Consider the following 14,783-nt stretch of genomic DNA (forward strand, 5'->3'; position numbering starts at 1 on the left):
TGTGTTTTTGTTCAGTCTTAAAGTATTGTAAGTACACAAAGTGTTCTTTGGTCCGGCAACTGCTTGAATATGCAGATAGAAATGGGCAGATGTTTAATTGTGAGGTATGTCTGTATGTGTAGCAAAGAATATCATCTGGTAGGCTAATGGATAATGTCTGAATGGACAGTATGATTGTCTGAAGGTCAGGCAATGGACAGTGCTTCTGCCCATTTCCTTGAAGTTTGTGCAATTGGTCATTCTCAACACTAATTCAAAGATGGAGGAAGATGGTGAAGGAGCAGGGCCTGTGGCAGCCTCGTCCAGATGTTTTCTATCACATCTGGAGAGTTGTCCGGGGTTAAATTCCGCGGCTAGAGGAGGCTGTTGGCGGCAGGCCCCCGGGGAGCAGCCCTTGACAGATTGTGTGCGTCAAGTTAAAAATAGCACCCAATTACAGCCCAGCCTGTGCCTAGTTCCCACCATCCTGCAGGCTGGGAAAGCAGGGTGGGTCCCTAAGCTCCCACTGAGCGACTGCCTACAGGGGAGTGGCGAGGGCGAAGCGGGCTCGGCCTCGGCCATTTAAACATGTGAGTGGACTAAAACACCCTGAAGGAAATTGTGTCTGACCGAAAAACAACAGGTTTCTCTTCATAATTACTCACCTTCTTAAAAACAGAAGTGCGGTGGTCTCTTGATATAGGCAAGGTTACAAGTTTGGCCTGTAACATATTGTCATTCAAAGGCCGATTCCATTCTGTGATTGATACTGGTGATGATGGTTTCCTTGATAGAACTCTAGCCTTAGGCTTCCTCTGTAAACTCCATTTAGACAACCATATCAGATAAATATAGTTACAACAATTTATTAATGAGATAATCCACCCTTCTGACAATCCTGTGTTTTGAAGATAAGTTTCTATTTGATAGAAATATACATTTTTGTGGTTGTCCTGTCCTTGAATTTGTTCAATTAAGCTATTTTGTAAGGAGGGTTATGAAAGCTGATAGGCATATGCACTCTTTAGCAAATGAAAGCCCTTGTTTTTAGAAGTAGCCTAGGCCTACTCCACATTTGACCTTGGTTCTAGTAGTTACGTTTATTATTAAGACGTTCCTAAAAGTAGCCATGAGCATCAGAATTTTGAATAAGTAACTTGTCTACACACTTGGTCTTCAAAGATTAAGCTTGATTAAAAACATGAGCGTGCTATAGCGCCATCTGTAGATGAAATATTGCATCTATGCATTTTTTCCCCCATGTGTATTTGTCCCCACCTAGCGGCGATTGCATAAAATAGTGTAGTTAGTGCATGTGTTGGCTTTTGCTCAACTACTCTAAACTTACACAACAACGCCACACACGTGCATTTTCGTCTAGTCGGAAATGGCCACCCGTTGGGGCATCTGCAGCGCTGGGAAGATCAGTCATGACTTCACAGTGGCATTAAGGACCTTGCCTTCAGCCGAACACCAGGTACGTTTCATTCTTAACGCATTCTTGGCTTTTGTGTCAAGAGCGCCATAATGTTTCATAATGTTCCATAATGAAATGTCATGGAGGGGGCGATTTTTTTTCATGCGCCGCTGCAACAAGTGATTTGGTAGTCGTGTAGTAGTCTTTGCCGACCAAACAAAAAGAGCTAGATGCTTATTTGGATAAGATTGTCATTCAGTATGGAATTATAACCGACCCTCTCACGACAACAATTTGATAATGTTTTTATTATGATGAACTTCAAGGTGGTTGCTGTAGCTGCTCGAGACCTGATGCACGCTCAGGCATTTGCAACGAAGCATGGCATCTCACGAGCCTACGGAAGTTATGAAGAGCTAGCCAACGATTCAGAGATTGGTGAGTGAATTGCCATAGGCTGGCTATCACCATAGCTAATCTTTTGAGGTTGAATAATGGTCTGGGGAGTCTGCGCTGTATCTCTACTGCTCAAGAGGCGAGACCAGTGGGTAAATTATGATGGGATAGTCCTCCAACCAATCATATCAACGATTCAGGTGTGCCTGATGGATAAGTCAGTATGTGACTGGTTCCAGCAAAAGTGGAAGGGAAGTAGGAAAGATACATGTGCAGGTTTCCAGCCAGAGCTGCAAGGTGAAATCCAATCACAGGCAGATGGACTATGGGTGTTTCTCAAAGTCAAGAGCGCATCCTTGATAGAATGCTTTCTTTCGAGTCGGGTGTTAAAGAGACAAGGCTTCACACCTTCCCAGTACCCTCCCCAGCCGTCAAGATCACAATGGAACAGCGTAGCGAGTGTGGAAGTGCACGCCGGTTCCGGCTGCACACTTCGATTTGAACCGTGGAAATTGTGCTGCTTTTATAGGAGTTCCGACAACGGTGCAGCTGCACTTTCCTCTAAATAAACTTTTTTGAGTAGCCTACAGTATTTCCACATTGGATTTGGTCTTCACATATCACAATCCGTAGTTTATAATTATGTTGGTGTCAATGGAAAGTTATAGGCCTACCGGTAGGCTAATTGGCAACGGCAACGGTAGCCTTTGTTACTTGTACAAAGTTCGCATTGGGCAAAGTTCAGAGATAAATTAATAACAGAAGTCTATCACAACTTATTCATGCACATTGAAATATGCATTTATGATGAATATGCACAATAGGCTATAAATGCCTGAGCAAGTGTAGTGGAAAACTGTTCCACTATGCGAATCCAATTATCACTAATTAATACTAATTTTCACTAATTAACACTTAACTAAACTATATACTAAATAGCACTCTGGAACAAAGTGTCCGTAGGAGACAATGCAGACAGGAGACTTCTGTAGACTGTTGATCTTTATTCCCAATATTGCAATGATAGTACAGCGAAAACAAAGTTTCAGGCTGACAGTCAAGACAATAGAGGGAAAGTGAGGTGTCGTCCGCTGGGGTACCCGATGAACGTCCTACCTGAGATGGCGGGGGTCTAATTCTTATATACCTGAAACACATTTCTTGGAGTCCCCGCTCGCATCATCCCATATTCTTTTAGCCAATCAGCGTATAGTAAAGTTTATACAATTTTCCTAGGAATTTGAGTTTTTGTGTTTCCCCGCTTTGATATGTCAGTGGGATGATATAGATTCTCTCTTGGCAACTCTATTATGGATGATTGTCGCAAAGTGGTCCGAATTGGGTGTGTGGCGAGTTGTCTGATGCCTAGGACAGTGTGCCTCACATTGTCCCTTTCTTGACCCCGCCAGCTGATGACACCCCCTCTCCCTTGACCATGAGGATCAGCCCTAATATGGCGTTTCATCCCATATCGTTCTTTGGTTTGTTTAGATGATCAGTCAAGTTAGTCTAGAAGAAAGCGCATTCAGCACAAATAGATGCCAATGCTGATGCTGGTGTTTGCAGAAAAATGGCAGACACAGGAACACATGAGAACATATGCAGTATGCCCAATGTTAAAGCCTATGAACCACACTAAGATCAAAGGCTGTAGGCCCAATGTTAAAGCTTATGATCCATGAATGCATCCTCTGAATTCTGACTAAAACATCACATACAGTATAATCTGAAAAACACCACACAAGTATATGATGGCATTAACAAAACACTTGAGAAATCGTATTTAGCCTACATTAACACGCACTGCTTCCTTGCATCTACTTTCCATCTCCCTCTCCCTCCGTCAGAACATTTCTAATCGTCCATACGCAAAGGATTGTGGGTTATTTCTTCACGCCGAGGATCCATCGATGCATCCTCCAAAATTCTCAGAAATGCTCAAAACGAAGGACTCAGTACTTGCTTAAAAAAGTGTCTTGGAAGCATCAATCCTTGACTTTGAGAAACACCCGATGAGTGAATGAGAATGAAGAGTGAAGCAGGAAACATAACCAAACTTTGGCTAGAACAAATTGTAGCTAGGTAAAACTAACCTGACTAGCAGTGTAGTTTGCTGTGTCTTAAGATGTATTGTAGGCCTAAGCATAGACAACTAGACTAGCTATTTTCAAAGGTCACTCAATTATGCATGCTCTTTTCAATGCAGATGTAGTCTATGTGGGCACTATCCATCCTCACCACTTGAGTGCTGGCAGGCTCTTCATGAACGCCCACAAGAACGTTCTGATTGAGAAGCCTCTGGCTATGAACGCAGGAGAGGCATCAGAGTTGATCTCCACAGCCAAGAGGAACAATGTGTTCATGATGGAAGTGAGTTACAAACAGTTGACATCATTTTTATCAAATGTGTGTTACAATTTATGAATCATTCTTTTTTGTATTGCCTTTACATGCTTCCAGATGTTTTATGTATATTACGCTAATATGTTTATAATATGTAATATGTTTCCCTGGTAGAGTTTTTGTGTTTTCAAACCGGCACCTTGTGCCTTATAGGCCTTTTACATTGTTACATTCTGTATTTGGTTTCTAAGAAATAGGTAAGCTGCAGCTGTTTCCATAACTCATCTCCACAGTGCTGATTCAAACAGCAACATTTCAACATTGGTATTCGGCCTGCAGGAAGGGTTGAGGTTCATAGTTCATACGCAGTTGAAAATCATAGTGCTTGACAAACTGAACAAACTGCTGTCGGGAACATTGGGCACAGATTCCACACTGTTTGGCTGGCAGTTGTGACTTTCTTTTGAGATGAAACTTATACGTTCCCATATTCTCCTGTGGTTTACACATTTCACCACCAAGGCCTTTGAACAGTACAGTATCTAATGAGAAACTAGTTTTTTTGTAGATAAGACTTTTGTCATTCCCCTTTAGAGACTAGAGCATCAGACTGCAAACCAAGTGAGACTGTGGTCGTTTATGCTATTTTCTTTGACTGTGTTCAGCTCTTTTGAGTACTTGAAAACTGACATCAGTGACGTCAGCCTCATGGCAGCTTGTGGTGTATTACTTTCAGTTTGGCTCTTTGTCCAGCTACTGTCACAGTTGTTCTCAAAGGACTCTAGGTACAGTATATTTAGGACATACTTTTTTAGTTAAATGATGCAAAACCACATATGCCAATGTATTACTTTCCCCTTCTACAGACTAAGTGCAAATACACTGAAGGAAGTATGCGCCAAGTCTGCGTTAACGGCATAACAGAACATAGCTTTCCCTTCGACAGGCCCTGTGGACGCGGTTCTTTCCTGTGTCGGTGGAGATCCGTCGGCGTCTGGCCCAGGGGGAGGTGGGGGAGGTGCAGCTGGTGCGGGCTGACCTGGGCGCTCCCCTCACACACATCCCTCGCCTGGCAGAGAGAGACCTGGGTGGAGGGGCTGTCCTGGATCTGGGGGTCTACTGCCTGCAGTTTGTCTTCATGGTGTTCAATGGGGAGAAGCCAGAGTCTGTGCATGCGAGTGGCTTCAATCTAGATACAGGTACTGCATAGCAAGCAGATGTGTACCATAGGACGTGGTGAGTAGGCCAGTCAATCTAGCTCAAAAAAGGGCCAAACCTGTAACTAATTGCAATAGTAATGGTTCATACTTTTTATTGATCCTTAAACCCTCCTGCATCACATATTAAAAATCTACCCATTTATATTTAGTGGAACATGCTTTTATTCAAGGTCAAAGGTAGCAATTTCCAATGCATTTTGCCATTGGGATTTACTACAGGTGAAATGGGTAAAATTTTAAACTATAGATATCAAATTGAAAATGTCACAGTTGTTTACTCACATTAAGGCAAATATTTTTTGTATTGCAAGTTTTCTGAAATGTGATGTTTAGATATGCAAATGAGACCAGTTTTACCTAAATATGCAATAATTTGCATATATTTCTAGAAAACTAAATCTGAACAATAGGTACAGTCAGCTTCAAAATAATTGCTGCATTTTGCTTCTATATTGGATACCAAAAGCCTATGCAAAGGGAATATTAGATATTACTTCATTTCACCTCAGAAATGAGGAAATCAAGTCAAGTCAAAATCAATGCGTTTCAATGGAAGTACATTATAGAACAAATGATTGTCAATGATATGGTATGATGAAAGTATCTCAATGCATGCCAAGTCACATAAAGAAGATATTGACCTTTAGACATAAACATATCAAGTGAGTTGGCATGCACTGAGATACTTCCATCATACCATATCATTGACAATCATTTGTTCTAATGTACTTCCATTGAAACGCATTGATTTTGACTTGACTTGATTTCCTCATTTCTGAGGTGATATGAAGTAATATCTAATATTCCCTTTGCATAGGCTTTTGGTATCCAATATAGAAGCAAATTGCAGCAATTATTTTGAAGCTGACTGTACCTATTGTTCAGATTTAGTTTTCTAGAAATATATGCAAATTATTGCATATTTAGGTAAAACTGGTCTCATTTGCATATCTAAACATCACATTTCAGAAAACTTGCAATACAAAAAAAATCTTTGCCTTAATGTGAGTAAACAACTGTGAAAGTTTCAATTTGATATCTATAGTTTAAAATTTTACCCATTTCACCAGTAGTAAATCCCAATGGAAAAATGCATTGGAAATTGCTACCTTTGACCTTGAAAAAAAGTATGTTCCACTAAATATAAATGGGTAGATTTTTTATATGTTAATTAGATATACCTAGGGATCACAAAAAACTTTGAATGATTACTATTGCAATTAGTTATGGGTCAAACGCTAGATTGACTGGCCTAGAGGGCAAGCATCATTTGGAAGTGTGCAATGGCAAAAATTTAAAAATCAAACAGCTCCACATAATTGCTCATCACTGACTTTCCAGCAGTTCTTCTTCTCCTCTTCTGTCTCTAATGCATTGTGAAATGAGATCATCAAAATTACACTTGCCTTTCAAATATATGAAAATATTGTGGTAAGATAAAACTGTAGGCTCATCGTCGATTGTCTTCAGTTTGGGGGTGCACTGCATAGACATCCGCTTTGTCTCTCCTTCAGAGTTCAATGACTCATTGTTTTGTCTTTTAGGAGTTGATGGAACCATGGTGATAGTTCTGAAGTTTTCTGGAAACAGGATGGCTGTGTGTACTTGCTCCATTACAATGATGCTGACCAACGATGCTGTAATCGTTGGGTCTAAGGGTACCATCAAAGTATGATCTCGTCCTTGTCCTAGCTCTGATAACTCTGGTGCATACCTAACATGCTTAGAAATACAATGTTGAAATATAGAATGTGGACCAGAAAATGTTTTGTCAGAGAATTAGATGTTTTGTTCATTCCTGTCTACAGTATGTGGCCTATAGTATGTGAATTTTATTTTTGTACACTCAATTTCAAATGAAAATGTACACTTATGAAGACATTCAACCTTCCCCAGGTGCCAGACCACATGTGGTGCCCAACCACACTGGAGGTAAATGGGGAGGTGAGCAAGCATCCACTCCCTGAGCCCTCAATGCCTCTGAACTTCATCAACAGCACTGGTCTGTGCTATGAGGCCCAGGAAGTGCGCCAGTGTCTGCTTCAAGGTAAAGCTACAATATGAGGAAGTTGATTTAGAGAGAAGCAATTATTCAGACATGAAAAAACTACCATACATGTTACAGTTAAGTGCAGACCAGGACATTAATCAAAGAGCCTTGATCAAGGCACAGTTGTTGGTGTTTGTGGTTAGCTAATGGATGAAAAGTGTAGTGTAAAACGTGTCCGTTTTCCTGTCCCTCAGGCTTAAAGGAGTGCCCTGTGATGTCGTGGTCAGACTCCAGCCTTCTGGCAGAGGTGATGGATGAGGCCAGAAGAGAAGTGACATGACTGACTGACCAATGGAATAAAGGCCAACAAAACACACCTCACACTACACTACAATGTATGTTTTTCCTCTGTGCTCTAGTTCATGTTCATAGAGTATTCCTGGTAAATATTATCATGTTTGATGATGATGGTTCAATTCATCGTAATTGTGTTCAACTGTCAAATATTCTGAAACGTGTAAATGTATTGAAAGTGATCTGTACAAAGTCTGAGAGTTTGGGGATTCTTTTTGTATATGGAGAGAAAGTGCACTCGTTTCATTAAGTTGTGCACTTGTTTTACTAAATCATGTGCACATTGTGCACAGGTCATATGCTTGTTCTACCTAATTATGCACTCGTTTTATTAAATAATTTTACCATATGAAGCATTCTACTTAATGTGCTCTTGTTTTCTTTAAACTGTGTGCTTGTTTTAAAAGTAATATTATTATATAGTAATAGTAATATTATATGTTATGATGAACAGTGAAAATAATACCGGTCTTTCTCAAATGTAATCGCTAGTTCGATAACATGATTTATACACCAAAACAGGACACAGCAGCATTTAGCGTGATATTGCCTAATGAAAAACAAATACCTTGCTTATGCTTCATTGTACTTTGTGCAGTGACCAGAGTTGATCACCTGGAAGGTATGATTTACAGTACACTCACCTTTGGGTGCATATTTATACAGTATATTTTGTACAGCTGTGATTATAATAGCCCCCGCCTCACATCAGCTCTGCTAATGCATTTAGCCTGGTCTGAAGTGAACAATTTACCATCTTTCTAGTCAAATCTAGTTTCCGTCTTTACCATTTCCCGGTGATGATAGCAGGGATTAAAGTTTTCCGGCACCATGCCGGAAGTCCGGCGTGCGGCCCTTGACTGCGTTCATTGTTTTTAATATTATTTATTTGTTAACGCTATTGAAAAACACAGCATTTGTTAAGCTGAATTTCCTTTCCCTGCTCTCCCTTCAACTACAGAAATACATTTATAAATAAATAAATAAATAAATGCATACATACATACATACATACAGGGGTTGGGGAGCACCAAGGGACACCCAGGAGCAACAGGGGTACAGTGTACAGGGGTGTTGTATTCTGATGATGATCAGCCAACTGATTTGGCTACATGCCCTAGGCCTAGTACAAGTTCCTGTGACTTTTACAAAGCAGTCCGCTTTTGATTTATGTGGGTCTGCTGTGGCTCAGTTACAGTCCAGACGGCAGGTGTGGGTCAATGTGTTGTAAATTCATTTGTCAATATAATGGAAGAAGCTGTCCATGAAATTCAAGCGCAAGTAATGGAGGTTACTTTTAAATGTCTTTAAATGTCTTTCTTCTTCACTAGCTCAGGCCACAGCAACCACCACCTGCTAATTCTCACATTGTCACTCAAACTGAGAGTTTCAATAGACCAAGGAAATTAACGTAACTTTCTGTCAGAGCACAAACCATGGGCCAATTTAAGGTGCCTAATCAGGATATTTGAGTTGTCAAAAGCAGAGCCACAAACATAGCACAACATCTTTTTTGTATTGTTCCTCAGTTGAGTAACCTTGCCCTTAGTTCTGCTACCCTAGGTGTTTCCTTTACTTGGCCGATGTCTATTTCGCAGATTGTTGTTTGGGTAAAGGTGTACATATTGTGAAGTACTTTGTTGTAGGACGTACCGAACACAAAATGACTCTTGAACAGTTCATCAAAGGCGCCAACTGCACTGGCTGACATGCATGGGATGGTGTACTTGTCGAGAACAATGTACCCGTAATTTCCGGACTATAAGCCGCGGCTTTTTTCCCATGCTTTGAACCCTGCAGTTTATACAACAGTGCGGCTAATCTGTGTGTTTTTACAGCTAACGACCACTAGGGGGGCTTCTCAACCTATGTATATTATAGGTTACGATCCAACACCTGCGGCTTATAGGCCAGTGCTTACCAGCCAATGTGGCTGGTAACTGGAAAAAGTTACCGGCCAAGCAGATTTTTTACCAGCCAAAATTGAAGAACACATTTTAAAGCTATTTTTAAGTACCAATGATATACTACCTTTAACTATTGCTTGTTTTCATGTCATTATACACTATATTTTGAAAAGATTTAACAAAGACCATTTTTTTTTACTTTTATCCATTTATTAAACTAACCATTTTTATACCTGCAGTATTTTTTAACACCATAAATTTCATTTACGTGCATCTCATTCATACTTGTTCAATCATAAGGATGAGAGAACTGAACATATGAGGCTATATAATTAAATAAATAAGGGACTTGGCCTGAGGAGAGAAAATGTGTCTTTCTGCCCATGGTGAACCCAGGGGGGGAAATTCGCTCCATAGACTAAGTCCCTAGGTTCACCCTGGGCAGAGAGAATTTCCCTATTTATTTAATTATATAGGCTGGGCAAGTGGCAGGTTCTAGAAACGAACAAAGGGGAGCGCAGCGAAAAGCGTTCGACGGCTTCGGACACTTCTCAGGCAGGTCCCCTTGGCCTGGAGGGTACCTAACCACCATCAATTTTCTTTGGCCACTGCCTCCTAAATCAGAAACACAGAATCACATATCAGACTATTGGGATCAGTACCTGTAGCCTTGTAGAACATCCACCGGCCTTCCAACGGTTGCACTTTGGAGAACTCCTTCTCCACCAGGGACACATAATAAAACAAAAGTTATAAAAGGCTGATGAGGAGCAGATTGAGTGGCACTGTCAAGGGAAATTACATAAATTGTTATTGTAAGTAAACAGTAAACAAGAATGGTTGTTGTCCTCTGACACCGTCAACAGCCTCCTACCCAGGCCTGCTCGTGACAACAGCAAGTCTTGTGACCCTTTTGGTGTCACATCAGCAGGCCTGGGTAAGACATAAATTGACATGTCTATAGTTTTCGGAGGCGGAGGGGTTCTTGCAGGGCTGCAGAACCTGCCCTTTCCTCTTTTGGCCTCTCGAGGCTGGAACATGAGCTCACTTCCTGTTTGCCGGCTTCACAGTCAATTTTGATTGGCTGTATTGAGTAAACGCTTATGCGTATCGAAACTCTTCAGCTTTGCTGTTAGACCTCCAAATATCAAACCAGAATTCTTACACCACATGGTCAGATAAACATTGCGATCACCTCAGAAAAGCTGTTGCTTCAAGAGTGTACAGTAGCCTATGAACGCATATTTAATGAGATATTGCCTCATTTGCATATGTAAAAAAAAAAAATTGACAAAATGTAATACAAAAAGTATTTCTCTTAATATGAACATTAATCTGGTAGAAGTTTATGAGGATATCTATAAAGGGGAAAAAAAGTCCCATTCACCTCTAGTGTAATAATAGTGTGATATATTGTGTCACCTATTGTGGTCATTTTCAGGACTTTCGTCCCGGATAGAGATTTTGGCACACATCCCATGTTGTTCAATGGGGTCATATTAGTCTAGATCAGTTGAGATATTCTCCGCTAAATGAAGCACATACAAATCTTTCTCAGGACTACCCATAGTGTCTATTTATTTAGAGTGAAAATCCAGTCAAGTCAAGTCAATTCAGTGACTCATGATTTTACTCACAATTCGTGACTTGACTCATTATGTGCTATGACATGAATGCACTCTTAATCATGACCAAGTACAGGAGACAGGATTATTGCCATGAGAATGTCAGTCAGTATTGGGGTTGCCATGAGTATGGCAGTCCGTGGGTGAGAATACTTCTCTCAGGACACATTTTATGAGAGTCAGATGTCACACATGTGATTGTGAAATGCTCAATACCTACCTTAATATAGGGGTTAAATCCTGGCACTGCAGAGAAGCATTTGTGATAACCTTTTTTTTTTAACCTTAAGACAATTATGTAACCCTCATGCTGTAGGCAAAATCTGAACCACCTACGCAATCTTGACAAGTGGGAACAGCTCATCGTTGGGTGTGAAGTAACGTTTCACGTCACTATGTAAATGCACCACTAAACAAGCTGGAGAGAAGCTTAAATTCATTCTGCTCAAAAGATTTCAGTTATCTATAAGCTTTGCTATCTTAATGAGTAATGCAATACAATAGCTTTTACCACAACGACATAACAGGACATAGTTCTTAAACAGGCATTTATTTGGAGACGTGACACTGAAGAATCACATTCCACTCACGCCGTGAAAACTCTTTGGCCACTAGATGTATAGAAAACCGTGGGCTTAGCTTAAACAATAACAGATTCAATACTAACAAACAGATTGATTTATTGTTAAGAAGGAATCTACACAAGTTATTTGAATAATCACATTAAAAATGTGAGAGCATGAGAGCATTGGTGGTGACTCATACCATTACATCATATTCCTGTCATTGATTTGTCTGAACCAATCCTACACAAATTAGGCAACATGATCGTTTCTCTCCAAGCATATTGCCATAAACCATTTCACCACAATATCAACGAGTCACAACATATTCAGAATGTACTAATTAAAGATTTAAAAACCTAACAATTGTTTCATGACCATGATTAATTCTGAGTTTTCTATGGCCAAATTGCATGAGAGGGAGAGATACACAATCAGATAGCACAAAAGAACATTCAAGCATATTGGATGATCAAACTATCGATAAAACGTTAATAGGGGCAAAGCCTTATGCATATCAGTTGAAACAAAATATGATCAAGGAGAACGGCCAATACATTCCAAATGCAAAGGACAATGTGGTTGTAAGAGGAAAAAACGATGCCAGCGACTAGGCTATCTTTTTACTCCTGGGAAGTAAAACTCACCCTCACAAGGCAGCTGAGTTGAGTCAGTTACTCACGGGAGTGGGCACCCAAAAAAGAATAAGGGAGATGGATTAAAAGACAAATCGGGGAACAAATGATGAGTACCCTACAATGGACCTATGAACTATGAACAAATAAACTATAATGGGGAGCAGCAAATGAGGGCGCAAGGGAATCGATTCCAATAGGCCCGTTGTAATGTGTAAGGGAAAATAGCAGGCAAAGTCTCCACAGTGACTCCAAAGAATTAACCTCAAAACAATAAATGACTGCAACCAAGGTGGCACAAAAGGAAGGGATTAGGTTGTAAATGAGAACTATGACTGGGCTTTTCCTTGACCTTTGCCCTGTGCTATATTGCTATAAGTTACAGAAAATAGTCACGGCTTTCTATTGCCACAAATAATAATAATCACCACCATTAATATCATCATCATCTTCTTCTTCATCAAACTCTATCTGTGATAGTCAGACATATGACATACCGTATGTGTTGATATGTTACAGAAACAGGTCCCGGCTGTAATATTAGGCCTGACGCAGTGTCGTTTGAAGACTCATTCTATTGAAACTGCTCATCTGTCTGACTGAAGCATTGACAGTAGCTAGGTCCTCACTGAGACATCAGTATTAATTTTACTAGACTTATCTGCAGCCTTTGATATTGTAAAATCATGACATTCTTCTTTCTACACTATCTGAACTCAGGATTTCTAGGAAAGCTCTTGGCTGGTTTCTTTCAGAGTGTCTGGCAGGGACAAGTATCAAGTCTCATGACCTCACCACAGGTGTGCCTCAGGTGTTAGTATTACGGCCCCTATTGTTCTATATTTACTCCATTTCCTTAGGTGAAACCATCCGCTCCTTCACTATCACTGCTATGCGGATGATACTCAACTTTATCCTGTCTTCCCACCTGAGGACTCTAGCGTTTCCCATTGGATGTGTGCCTTAAGGATATTTCAGTTTGGATGAAAGATCGGCACTTTCAGCTTAATCTCTCAAAAACAGATCTTTTGGAGTCTCCAGCTAAAACCGCTGTTCCCCAACAGATTAACATCAAGCTTGACTCATCTTCACTGACCCCAGCTAGATCGGTACGTAACTTGGACGTCATAATTGATGACTGATTTAACTTTTCTGAGCATGTACGACAACTGCAAAATCATGTCGGTTTGTCCTTTGCAACATTAGGAAGATCAGATCTTATCTGACACAAGATTCCACACAACATCCTTTACAGGTTTTCTCCCAACTAGATATTGCAATTTGCTGTTAGCTGGCCTGCCTGCTGGTGTAGTAGCCTAGGCCTAATATTGTTACAACTGATTCAGAATTCTGCAGCACCACTGGTCTTCCATCAGCCAAAGAGGAAACTCCTCTCTCTCTCTCTCCGTCAGCTCCCTGCCAGAATAAAATTCAAATCTCTCACCCTGTTTTATTTGACACCTACTGCATCCAGGACACTAGGACACTTCTCAATTCTATGATGTACATCCTAAACTGTCAACTGCTGTCTTCTGATGAGCATCGTGTCAATCAGCCATAAATGCTAGGTCAAATTTAAGACTCTTCCTCAGTGGTTCCTTATTGGTGGAATGAGTTGCCCAGTGCTCTCTGTGATAGGCCTAGTTTGGGTATTTCAAGAGGTGTCAAATGGCATATTCATTCATGCTCTTAGTTAATTAAGCATTTTATATGAGTTATTATGGTTTGCATATTATGGCATAGTAGGATTTATTTATTTCCATTGTTTATTAGCCTATCATTAGGCTATTGATTGCATTGACATTATTGTTTATTATTGATATTCTCCTTAATGTAGGCTAATCTTACCATCTTTTTGAAACTGTTCACTGTTAAGTATTGTATTGTTTATTTGTAAGTCCCTTTGGTCTGCCAAATCCCAACCTGCCAAATCACCACTATATCATCACCAACACCATCATCATCCATGGCTTTTAACATGTAATTTCATATACTTCACTTGAGTACTAAAAATGAAGTATATGGAGGAAAACTTACATCCGAAAAAGGGGCAACAAAACAAGGCCTTAGTTTCTTTCCTCTTTAAGTTTCTGTGATACTAGGCTACAGCAGTCAAACAACCATTGATGAGAATAGTGGATCTGACGTTTATAACGTGTTGACGTCAGAGAGAGTTGGGACTACACCAAATACTCAATGGGGAGTCCATTGATTAAATTCGATGTATTTTTCAAGATATTTCATATTGCTTTCGTATGAAACTACAGAAACGTAATGCCTTGCTCCTGTATATTTGAAATAAGTCAAAACACAACTTAAACACGCTGATTTTTTTACTTAGTATTTCAAGTATT

General features: G+C 40.2%; 1 protein-coding gene across 1 annotated transcript; it reads left to right on the forward strand.

Moving 5' to 3' along the window:
* Window positions 1-550: 550 nt before the first annotated feature.
* LOC134078123 (trans-1,2-dihydrobenzene-1,2-diol dehydrogenase-like) lies at window positions 551-8,052 on the forward strand. The gene is made up of 8 exons (XM_062533808.1): window positions 551-569; window positions 1,361-1,456; window positions 1,723-1,834; window positions 3,999-4,162; window positions 5,082-5,334; window positions 6,900-7,024; window positions 7,252-7,402; window positions 7,600-8,052. Exons 2-8 carry the CDS (start codon window positions 1,367-1,369, stop codon window positions 7,683-7,685), a joined length of 981 nt encoding a protein of 326 aa, XP_062389792.1. The 5' UTR covers window positions 551-569; window positions 1,361-1,366; the 3' UTR covers window positions 7,686-8,052.
* The last annotated feature ends 6,731 nt before the right edge of the window (window positions 8,053-14,783 follow it).

Source organism: Sardina pilchardus, chromosome 4, assembly GCF_963854185.1.
Source record: "Sardina pilchardus chromosome 4, fSarPil1.1, whole genome shotgun sequence".
NCBI lineage: Eukaryota > Metazoa > Chordata > Actinopteri > Clupeiformes > Clupeidae > Sardina > Sardina pilchardus.